Here is a 12,416-nt window from a genome sequence, read left to right as displayed (position 1 = left end):
TATCCTGGGCAGAGAGGATTACTGGAAGGGAGTATCAATGTTATTTCTTGATTTGGGTGCTGCTTACATTGATGTGTTCGGTCAAAAAATTAATTTGTCTGTATGCAGCAAAGAAACCCATAAAAAAAAGCAGAAAGAACAACCTACAGAATGGGAGAAGATATTTTTCAGTGATACATTCAATAAGAGTTAATATTCAAACTCTATCAAGAACTCACAAAACTCAACAACAACAACAACAAAAAAATCCAATTAAAAAGTGGGCAGATGACCTGAATAGACACTTCTCCAAAGAGGACATGCAGTTGGCCAAGAGACAGACATATGAAAAGGTGCTCAACATCACTAATTGTTAGAGAAATGCAAATTTAAACCACAATGAGATATCATTTCATGCCTATCAGAATGGCTATCATCAATAAATCAACAAACCAGTGTTGTCAAGGGTATGGAGGAAAGGGAATCGTTTTGCACTGTTGGTGGGAATACAGGATGTGCAGCCACTAGAAAACAGTGTGGAGGGTTCTCAAACAATTAAAAATGGAACTGCCTTAGGACCCAGGGGTTCCATATCAGGGTATATATCTGAAGAAACCCAAAACACTAATTCAAAAGAACATAAGCACCCCTATGTTCATTGCAGCATTATTTACAATAGCCAAGCTATGAAAGCAACCCAAGTGTACATCAATGGACAAGTAGATAAAAATGTTGTGGAACATATATACCAAAGAATATTACTCAGCCATAAAAAAGAAATAATCTTACCATTTATGACAGAATGGATGGACCAAGAGAGTATTGTACTAAGTGAAATAATTCAGAGAAAATATAAATACCATATGATTTCACTTATATGTGCAATCTAAATAACAAAATAAATAAACAAACAAAACTGAAACAGACTCATAGACACAGAGAACAGACTTAACATTGCCAGAGGGGAGGGGAGTTGGAAGAATGGGTGAAAAAGGTGAAGGAACTAAGAAGTACAAATTGGTAGCTACAAAACAGTCATGGGGATATAAAGAACAGCATAGGAAATATTGTCAGTAATATTGTAATAATTATGTATGGTGTCAGGTGGGAACTAGAAACACCAGTAGGAACACTTTATAAAGTATATGATTGTTTAACCAATATGGCATACCTGAAACTAATACAAAATAACACTGAGTGTTAACTGTAATTGAAAAATAAAATTAAACAAAATTAAAAATAAATTATAACAAAGAAAACAAAAATAAATAAATACTTGTTAGTTTTAAAAAATTCATTGGTCTGTGTAATTGGTCCCCAGAGGAGAGGGGAGTATAATTATGTATAATTATGTGTAATTATGTATAATTATGATTTGTACATTTTTCTATCTCTGTTTCCACAATTTTTTAAATTGATTAGTAAATCAGCTATTCAGTAGAAATGCTTCCCCAATGTAGGATTTCAAGAGCAAGCTAAAGTATGCATTGGCAAATATTTTCTATAAATGGGAAGATTAAATGTCTTAGGACTTATAAGCCATACAAAACAAAGATAGCCACAGACAATGTAAATGAACAAGTGTGGCTCTGTTCCAACAACATGTATTGGGTCGGCCCAAAAGTTTGTCTAGTTTTTTCCACACAATGGCTCTAGTAGTACTTTGTTGTATTTAACTCCATTTGAAACAACTGTGTTAGACTGTATTGTGACAGCTGTCATATCAATGTGCTTCTTTAAAAAAAAAACTTACCAAAATTAGGAAATTTTTGTACAGCCATTTTAATATTGAAGATGGAAAAAATACACAACATTTTTAGCATATTGTGCTTTAATATTTCGAGAAAGGTAAAAAAGGCAACTGAAATGCAAAAAAGGATTTGTGATGTGTATAGAGAAGGTGCTGTGAGTGATCAAACCTGTCAAAAGTGGTTTGCAAAGTTTTATGCTGAAAATTTCTCTCTGGATGATGCTCCATAGTCGGGTAGACCATTTGAAGTTGAATGAATTGAGACATTGAGAACAATCAATCATTGTTATACTATGCGAGAGATAGCCAAAATACTCAAAATATCCAAATCAATAAAGTTATCAGTGAAAATGAAAAATGTGTCTGTTATTTTACAGAAAAAACCATACAGGCTTTTTGGCCAACCCAATACTAATGAACACTGAACACCAAATTTTGCATAATTTTCACATGTCCTGAAATAGTCCTTTGATTTTTTTTTTAATCATTCATTCTTAGTTCTCCAGCTGTACAAAATGGCTACAGGCCCAATTTGACCCACAGGAAGCAGGTTGGCCCCTGTTCTAAGGAGGTGTACATGGGAAACACATGTCCTGGCCTGCACGCCAGCTCAGCCTATCCTCCCCCAAGCTGCCCCTCAAGCATTCCCCTACCTTTATAAGTAGGCAAACACTCCATCTTGTCACCACATGGATATTTACTGTCCCGAGGTTTGATGGGGTCCACTCGACAGAGAGGATAGGGGTTGTAGTCTTGTTTATACGTCGTGAGCAGATCCATATTCTCTTTACTTGGGACAAAGTGGTCAGGCTGGTGGATCTTCACTGGTAATACTTTGTGAGGCCCAAAATCTCTCCTGTAACAAAAATAAACACTGCCATTGGAGCCACTGGCTCAGAATGAGGTTCATGGTTTCCATTCAACCCAATTCTACAAATGTTTGCCAAGAAGTTATCTTCTGACCTGGCAATTCCATTGCTGGGATTATACCCTAAGAATCATGAAACACCAATTCAAAAGAACCTATGCACCCCAATGTTCATAGCAGTGTTATTCACAATAGCTGGAAAAGTGCTGGAAACAGCCTAAGTGCCCATCAGTAAGTAAGTGGATCAAAAAACTGTGGTGCATTTACACAATGGAATACTACACAGCAGAATGAAAGAACTCCCAGCCTTCACAACAGCATGAATGAAGAGTATTATGCTAAGTGAAATAAGTCAGGTGGTGAAAGACAAATACCATATAATCTTACCTATAAGTGAAACCTAATCAATAAAACAAGCAAGTGAGCAAAATAGAGCCAGAGGCATGAAAATAAGAACAAACAGAGGGGAGGAGGGAGGGTGATAACAGGGGAAAGAAGGGGAAGAGTCAAATCAAGGAATATGTATAAAGGACCCATGGACAAAGACAATAGCAGTGGTGGGTGGGATTGAAGGTGGAAGGTGGGGGTGGGTAGGGTAGGGGACAGCAATGGGGGAAAAATGGGGGCAACTGTAATTGAACGACAATTTTTAAAAAAGAAGTTGTCTTCTACTCTATCCCCCTAACTACTCTTCCTCCTCTGTTTCTCACTTTCGAGAAAGACACCACTACTCCCTTCTCACCTAAGTCAGGCACCCAGACACCACCCTGGATCCACCCTCTCACAGTTCCAGACCATCACTCACCAGGGGAGTTCCCCTGCACAGTTCAGACCCTGACTCCTTCACACCTGGATCATGTGACAGCCTACTACCTGGGCTTCCTACTTCATTCCTGGCACTTCTACTGCAATCTACCTAGTGTGGCCAGAATAAGCCCTCTAAAATGAAAATCAGATCATGTGGCTCCCCAGCTTAAAACTCTTCCAGATAAGGCCCAATTTTGTAGCATGGTTTATAAGCTTTGCTGGACCTGCCCCTGCCTTACTCCTCAACTGCATCTCCCACTTCCCCCGCGCCCCTGCCACATCCCTGTCCAACCACCCTGGACCACTGAGAAGGCCTCTCTTCTGTGCCTGCTCTTTCTGCCTTCCTTCCCCATCAACCCCTTCACTGTAAGGCTAACTACTATTTTTCAGGTACTACCCCTTCCTTCTCTGTGCTCCTATAGCTCCTCCTGCTAATATTTATCTCCTTCCTTTACCCAACCTCACAGAAAACCCAGCAGGGCAGAACAGTACAGTAAGTAGAGACATGAGACATTTATTTCTCTGCTCTCTGGCACCAGTGTCCCCATTATTTCAGGGAGTATGAAAAAATGGGACAGAAAAAGCACGATGGCCTTCACTAAACAGGAAGCACTCTTTTCCCTAAGCATCCCACAGTCAGAGAGGCCAAGAAAACAACTGCACCACCACCAGGAACCACCTTGGTGACACCAGGGCTCAGTCTGAGCTGACAGTCCCCACCAGGGAAATTCCCAATTCTTGATGCAAACTCTCTTAAGCAAACACTTCCCCCAGGGCTTCTCCTTTACACAACAATTTGGTTTTGCCTGGAACCCATTTATTAAACTGGACAAGGGGAAGGTAGATTTTCCCTGACGGTGCTTGCCAAAACAGCCTCGCTAAGGGAGGGGGAGGTTTCCGGACAGGAAAACATCAGGCCCAAACACCAATAAAACCGACTTCCCGGCCAAAATCTGGAGCAGCATTACTGAGCCACGCTTGACTAGCAAAGGTAACACGCTCCACTGTAATCTGTCTTGCATGAATTATATACTTGGTTGTCAATAAACCCAAACCAGTGCCTGAAAATGCTTCGTGGGATCAGGGGAGGGAGTTAGGAAGCAGGAGAATTAGTTTCTCTAGGGCTCTAAGAAGGAAATAGGAGATGCTCCAGTTGAACTCCCAGTAACACCCTCTGGGTAGATTTAAAAACATATTTGGCAGCAGTTACAGGTCTTCAGCCTGGACTCCCTTCCCAAGGGCCCCATGTTGGCAAACAGCAAGAGGAGCTGACTGTGTATCGACTGGGGCTATGGAAGGAGCACGCTACACAAGAACCCAAGGGTGGGCTCCACACTTGCACCCTTCTTAGTATATCTCATGCCACAATCTGCTTAGCACTAAATCAACTGCAGCAGCATACTAAAAGTGAAGGTTCTAGGTAGCAGAGAGAATTGGAAATATCTAGAAAACCTTGTCTGAAAACTGGTTAACTGCAAAGTGGCTTTTATCAGGAAGTCTGTATTCTCAGGGGAATGCTCCCAAGGGCAGGTGAGTTCTTCTCATTCCCAAAAGGGGTGGGGAGGGGTATAGAGGCAGCTGAGACCACACCTCCCCACATAGACTCAAGTTCATTCATAGCTACCCAAGGGTTCAGCCCTCTTCCAAAGACGAAGATCAGCAGATACCAAGGGCGAGTGGTAAGAAACAAGGCCCAGTGCCCAAGCTGTGCCCTTCTTAACCCCCCAACCCCAAAGCAGTCAGGAGTGCTCTCCAGTTCCGGGCCTGCCATGAGCTGGGACCCTACACACAGGTCATGACATCCTCCTTGCTGTTACTCCTAGTGCAGGGTCCGACTTCTCCTCAGAGATACTGTGAGAATTTCAGTATTTCCAAGCTCTTCAAGTGTTCCAAACTCTCTCAGATTTTCAGGGTGCTTTACACCCCTGCCTCCTTCTGTTTCTACAGGAGACAAACAGAAAAATGCCCACCGCCAAACTCACCTGAAGTTGGTTACTCAAAGACAAAAGCTGATGTGGCAATATCCTTGCTCACTATGTTTAGGGAAAGAAATTGTTCATTGAATCTCCTTCTCTTATACAAAATGTAAGTTTCTTGTGAAAGTGCATCTGTGATTGAATATACTAATCAGCTATAACTAAGAAAAACAATCCTGAGAGGGAAAATGAACTATTTCTGAAGAGGGGAAAGTTTTAAACTTAATTCATGTATACCCCACCCAAAAAATATTGACTGCAGCTTAAGAGTGAATTTAATAAGAATTTATGTTTCCTCATTACATTTTTACATTGGGAACATTCACTGAAACCTGTCATTAACCACAACACAACTGCACGTCCCCAATCTCACATAATCTTACAGCCTTTAAGTTCACATAAAAGTCTGTTTTATCCTTCCCAGAAATTGCTCCAATTTAGTAGGTTTTTTTAAGGGCAGTCCCCTCTCTTTCTATGTTACATTTCCTAGTCCCTGTGCCCATTGTGGCTATGAACCAAGGGGAAAAAATTGGTCAAAGATGTTAAGTTTCTTTTAGATGCAGAGCTATAAAAGTTATATAGTATGGAAGGCCAGGAGCTAAACTCTGAGTTAAGTAAAGGTTAAAGGGGCCCTGCTGGGAAAGTCGTAACAACTTGACTCCCAATCATCAGGCAAAGCTAAAGAAAGGTGTTTGACAAAAATTTGACAAAAGGAAAGAAGAAATAACACAGCCAACTAGCTTCCAGGAGCCTGGAAGTAGGGAAAAGAAGATTTTCATAGCAATAAAAGGGCCATAAAATACTTCTTTTAAAAAAAAAACCAACCTGTTATTAATGTTGATCTATGAAAACTTCAGAATTTGTTAGTGTGTCCAAGCAATCTATCACATTAAATGGAATCCATTTGAAGAAGTGTCCCTCCTCTCGCCCAAAGCCAGTCTCTCCACCCCTACCCTTAATCCTTTCCTCCTTTCTTGGAAACCTCGTGGAATGGACCATCACCTGGTCTGTGATTTAATTGTTTCCTCTTGCTGGCTTCTTTCTATCCATATTTAAACATGCTAATCAATGAAACAAACAAGCAAGCAAAATATAACCAGAGAAATTGAAATTAAGAACAAACTGACAGTAACCAGAGGGGAGGTGGGAGGGGATAATGGGAGGGGGGGAAGGGGAAGGGTTTTCAAGAAACCTGTATAAAGGATACATGGACAATGACAAAGGGGGTAGAATTGAGGATGGGAGGTGGGGGGTTAGGGGGGAGTGGTGGGGGGAAAATGGAGACAACTGTACTTGAACAATAATAAAAATAAATAAATAAGCATGCTCCATCCTTTCTGAACTTTCAAGGAAAAACTAAAATATAACACAAACCTTACTGGTGTCCAGCCCTCTCTCTTCCCCTTTTCCCTTCTAGAAATGGGTGTCTACAGGTACAGACTGGCCTTCCTTACCTCCCACTCCTGTTCCACCCATCAACTCTGATTCTATCCCTTCCTCACTCTAGATGAGGTCTGCAAAGCACCACCTTGTTTCCGAATCCACTCCCTGCTCCACAGGCCTTTATCTTCCTGCACCCTAATTCTATCCATCCTCTCGTTCATTTTTTAAATACTCTTTCCCTTGATATTTTTAAAATATCTCTCCCTTGAGATACTCCTCATGATTTATCTTCTCAATCACCTCTATGGGGTTTTGCTCTTTGTCAATTGATTTGATTTGATTACTGCCACACATAGTTCTCAAATTCCCCAAGGTTAAAAGGCACCCTCTAAGGCATAGGTGGCAAACACAAGGCCTGTAGGCTGAATCTGGCCCTCCACCTTGTTTTATCCGGCCAGGCACCTGATTTCTACCTGGCATCAGCACTGAGCTATCACTTAACTGTTAAGGAGTAGTTACATTTATACAGTTCTAAAATTGCATTTGACCCTTTGAAGACAACCTTAAGGCTGATGTGGCCCCAGTGAAAATGAGTTTGAGACACCTGCTAAGGAAACCATTATGTCATTGCAGGCGGGTAGGGGAACCCATCCCAGCACACTGAGAAAGACTCCCAGGCTGAGACCAGTGGTAATATTAGTGGTTAGTCACACAGCCAAAGCTACTGGCTGAATAAATAGACTGATTGTTTCAATAATTACTGATATTAGGATTAGGGCTAGTGGGGTGCCTTGGGGTAAGAAATGTATTCAAAGGGCTTGATCCATGTCTCTGATCCTAATAAGAACAGACTGAACCCTTCTCATTTTCACTATGAAAGACAGGAATCCAAAGTACCTGCCTCTAGGATCCAGGTTACATAGTACCTCTCATGTCCTCAACCCCCACTAGACCTGAGGCTAACAACTGTCATTGCTTCATACAAACTCTGGATAAAATATAAAAACAACTATCTGTAAGAACTAAAGAGTAACCAAAGATAGGCAGATTCTAGAGCTGAACCAATGAGTGAAAGAAAGGAATGGCCTCTGTGTAAGTTTCCACTTCATTTCAAGTTCTCCAGACTGTGCTAGGCAAGGCAGACAAAATGTGATTACAACACCTTCCACCTTTCTTGACTGAAGAACCAAAGAACCAAATTTTGAGGTAACCACAGGTACCACAAAGTGAAGAAGGAATCCTGGAAAGGAAAGAATCAGAAATAGGAAACCTGAAAGTTTATCTACTGGACCCCAGTCTCTGGCTGACCTCACATGCATGTCAGCCTTGAAGCAATGCTAAAGGTAAAAAACTGAACTGAGATTTGAGCTGCCACCCAAGACACAGAGTTTGCATGTTCAGTCCAATCAAGTTACCTCCTATCTGCTCTTTAGAAAGGAAGGAATGATGGGAGGGGGAAAAAAAAAAGAAAAAGAAAAGAACTCTTCAGCCCCTAACTAGCGTGGCTTAGTTGGTTGGGCATTATCCCACAAACAGAAAAGTTGCCGATTGGATTCCCAGTCAGAGCACATGCCTGGGTTGTGGGTTCAGTCCCAGGTTGGGGTGTGTATGAGAGGTAACTGATAGATGTTTCTCTCTCATATCGATGTTCTCTTTCTCCCTCCCTTCCCCTCTCTCTAAAACTAAATAAATAAACAATCTTTAAAAAAAAACTCTTCAGAGAAATGTAGAAAAATTTAGTCTTCATTATAGAACATTAACAATATACAGGATCAATTCAAAATTACTTGGCATACATATAAATGTAACCCACTCTAAAGGAAGAAAAAGATAATCATGAAGACCAATCCCAATCAGGCTCAGATGTTAGAATCAAAGCAGCCGTTTGACTACACTCGATTACAAAGAGAAAAATAAGGTCATAATGAATCAAAAGGCAACTACAGAGACAAACAGTAATGAAATAAAAAGAACCAAATGTATATTCTAAAACTAAAATATACAATATCTGAAATAAAACATTCACTGGATAGGCTTAATATTAAAATGGAGGTGGAGGAAAGACTCAGTACACTTGAAAATAGATGAATAGAAACTATCCATTCTGAAGAACAAAGAGAAAAAAGATTGGGGGAAAGAAATGAACAGAGACAGAAAAAAAAATAAATACTTGAAGAAATAATGGGCAAATTGCCCCCAACTTTAATCAAAGACACACAGCATCAAAGGCAGTGAAATTGCTCAGGCAAGTCTAGTGCTGAGACCTATTTCTGCATGTCTTCATTAATTCTCAAGTCCAGTATACAGAGGAGAGTAAGTGTGTCCCCTGGGGTATAGCTCTGACTAGAAAGCCAAGTATTTGAAAAGAAAATGTGTAAAATTCAATGGGTAGGGAAAGATTCAAGTCCGCTACCTATTTTCTTGCCTGTTTCCTGGCTTTTGAAAAGATTACTAAATGCCCTTTCTCTTTCAACTCTTGCCTCCCTTACTCTCCTCAGTTTACCCAAAAGTCTTCTCAATAAATGAATAAATCTATGCTGCCAACTTGCTGCCCCTTTGCCCTTCAGCCAAACCCATCAAGTCTGAACCTGATTCAGCCTTCCCACCCACATGCGCATCTCCAATTTACCCTAGCCATGGTCTCACTTCCTCTAGAATAAGGGTCTAGCACCATCTTGAAGACTCACCTCTTTTTCCGTGAGGCTATCCACTTTGCCCATCTTAAAGCATCTGGTTTGGCTTACATAAATAATGTCACAAAATGGGGCCCAAGTGTTTTACAGAATGACATTCCTAAGGGGAAATGAGGCTTGAAGTACAAACCTCTTATTCATAAACTGATCTCAGGTCTATCTGAACCAAAAGCAGACCCTATGTGAAAGAATTACCAAGAGCTGCAAAAGAGCTTCATACTAAGAAGGGCTGAAAATCACAAGCATTCTCCTTATGGCACCTGCTGTAAATCCCCAAGATTTACAGTCAGTAAGAGTTGTGTGCAGCTGTAATCATGCCTCATGCTGGCATGATAACCTTTCCAGAAACCAGGTGTTTTTTTGTGTCTGGGCTTAATCACATAATCCAGCCAAGCCCTAGGCCACATGACTCTATCATGCAGCAGGTGGCAGCCCCATGTCCAATCTCAGAAACCAAGCCAGGTCAGCCTTCAGTTAGGGAAGTACGTGGGACATTCTTGTAATAAGGGTCCTAAAGGCAGGGGAGTGACAACCCATGCAGACACAGAGTGTTCAGACACAGGGCTGACCCATCCTTTCCCCAAGAAGCCTCCGGTGGAGTACTCAGAGAACAGTGTCTCTACATTTCTTGATAGGACATAATTCTGTTGTACATACACATATGTGAATCGGAATCTCTGAGTTTATAAGATTCAGAAAAGATGATTCTGTAGAATCTTCATTTCTGCTCATTTATCTCAATAAAAACTCACTGGAACTCAAAAAGAAAAGCATCCTGATAGGGACATAGCTTTGTTCCTGGCCTATGAACACTGGTGCCCAGTATGGAAGGCACAGGGCTGAGAAATGATTGAATTGAGATACAGAGGAGTCTACGGCCATACCACCCTGAACACGCCCGATCTCATCAGATCTCGGAAGCTAAGCAGGGTTGGGCCCGGGTAGTACTTGGATGGGAAATACAGAGGAGAGCAGAAATGCCCTCTGTTTATTGCTTCTTCAGTTCTATTTCTGGGGAAGAAAATATAGAACAGGAGAGAAGTATTTCTGCTTTTTTTTCTTTCCCATGGGTAACCTTGATCCTACCCCTTTTTCTTTTTAAGACCCCTATGATCAGTAACAATTTTTGTTTTGGAAATTCTTTCAGCTTCTGCATTCCTCCATTTTGGCCACGTATTGACAGGAATGATTATTATTACTCTGGCTCTGGCAAGGACAGAGGGAATTTCTGGGTGATATGTTTATTGTTATAAGTGACCTGAGGCAAGGGTAATTTAGGACAGGTGAGAGGGGGAGTTTTTGTTTTGCAGAACACCTTTGGGAGGTAAAAGGGTCTGTGAGGGCTCCACCTGGGGGCTCCTGTCCCACAGAGAGGGTTTACCCTCATTCTCCTAAGCCTGTGGGCACCAAACAGAAAGTATTCCTCAATACCCACCCTCAAACACCCTTCTCTCTATCTCCAGGACATGAAGTAGATCCCTAATATGACTACCTCTGGAGCTGTGCTATACTTTACATTCACAAGGTGCTCTTCATTTCCTGTGAATTGGAGAGAAATAGATGAGAAGACCAGTCAGTATCTAGAGGCTGACCATGGTGTTTGCAAGCCAGTCTTCAGCATAGATATTATCCTTTACTACCAATAATCAAATATCTCATGCATATGTTAAGGACTTTTCATTAGTATTGACCAAAGTTTCTTTAAAAACAGAGAGAAAGCAATGCTCTGGAAGGGTCCACATCTCTTCTTGTGGTCTTCAGACTCTTAGAAACTAAGAATGCTTTTTTTTTTCTTGGTAAAATAAAGCCCAAAATTCAAGATTCATACAGTTTAATAAGTCAGAGGTTTAAAAATGGGTTGCATACATGACAATTTTTTTTTTCAAAAAGGACCTGGAAACTTTGTGCTTAAGCCAAATCATTTAAGAGAACTGCTTGACCTAAAAGTGACCTGATTCAAGTCAAGCATCAGAGACGGCACTCCACTCCCTCCCATCCAGGGGTCCCCACCAAGCTCAGGAATCCTTTGACTTCATTTCTGCCCCTGTACCTCCCCTGGTCAGTCTTTTCTGCCCCATAACTGAGACATGGACTTCTTCCTTTGAATCTAAAAGCAGCCTTTTGTAGAAACTCTATGCCTCCAACCTGCAATCTCAACAGAGGACGTTTCCAGGCCTGCCCTGGGGGTAATTGGGTGAAGAATGAATTAGAGCTGTTCTGCTTAGCCTGGAACATCTGGGACCTTCCCTACAAAAACACAAAGTTATCAGGCACAGGGAGGACATTTACTAGGTTTTGACCACCTGTAATGCATGGGCACTGTGCTGGTACTATTTCACCTCCACCCCACAGCAATCCTGAGACAATGAGGAATGGCACAGGCAAAGAATGCATCCATCTTTCAGGTCTCATTTTGGGACTAAGCTGTACAATCTGAAAGGCTGCCCAGCTGCACTCAGAGATTAGTCTACTCCACTGACTCGCCAGTTGCAAGTTACCATCTGGAGGTAACTGAGTTTGTCAATGGCAGGTTCTGTTAGATCCTTGCAACTCACAGAACAATCCTGAGATTGATCACTTTGTCCCACTCCCTCATTACAGATAACCTCTGAGTCCCAAATACACTAAGCCCAGTGGTTCCATCTCTGCACAGACTGGATCTAAAGAATCAGAGTTTATAAAACATGAGTAATTTTAAAAGAAATATTATTTTTTCATACTCTTGAAGAACATTCAAGGGGACCACAATTCAAAATTGATAGCATAACTTCAAAAAGCCCACTCTTGCACTATCATTAAGTTCTCTTTCACCACTACCAACATCACTATCACCACCCAAGCTGACCTAGGGTTTAACTGCCAAAGCCCAAAACTCCTTTTTTAATAGCAGCCCCCCAGTTTCTATCCCTTTATTACTTTGCTTAAACTCCAATTCTTTTCATATAAATCAATTTAGTCTT

At 41.3% G+C, this 12,416-nt stretch overlaps 1 protein-coding gene across 1 annotated transcript in view; it reads right to left on the bottom strand.

The window, feature by feature from the left end:
* Positions 1 to 12,416, bottom strand: part of SAXO1 (stabilizer of axonemal microtubules 1) — a 91,753-nt gene that overhangs the window by 28,850 nt on the left and 50,487 nt on the right. Inside the window, exon 3 of the mRNA XM_036020110.1 lies at positions 2,383 to 2,585. Coding sequence (XP_035876003.1) covers positions 2,383 to 2,585 — 203 coding nt within the window. The remainder of the gene's footprint in view (positions 1 to 2,382; positions 2,586 to 12,416) is intronic.

This window comes from Phyllostomus discolor, chromosome 3 (genome assembly GCF_004126475.2).
Source record: "Phyllostomus discolor isolate MPI-MPIP mPhyDis1 chromosome 3, mPhyDis1.pri.v3, whole genome shotgun sequence".
Taxonomy (NCBI): Eukaryota; Metazoa; Chordata; class Mammalia; order Chiroptera; family Phyllostomidae; genus Phyllostomus; species Phyllostomus discolor.
This window is presented reverse-complemented; position numbering and strand designations above follow the sequence as displayed.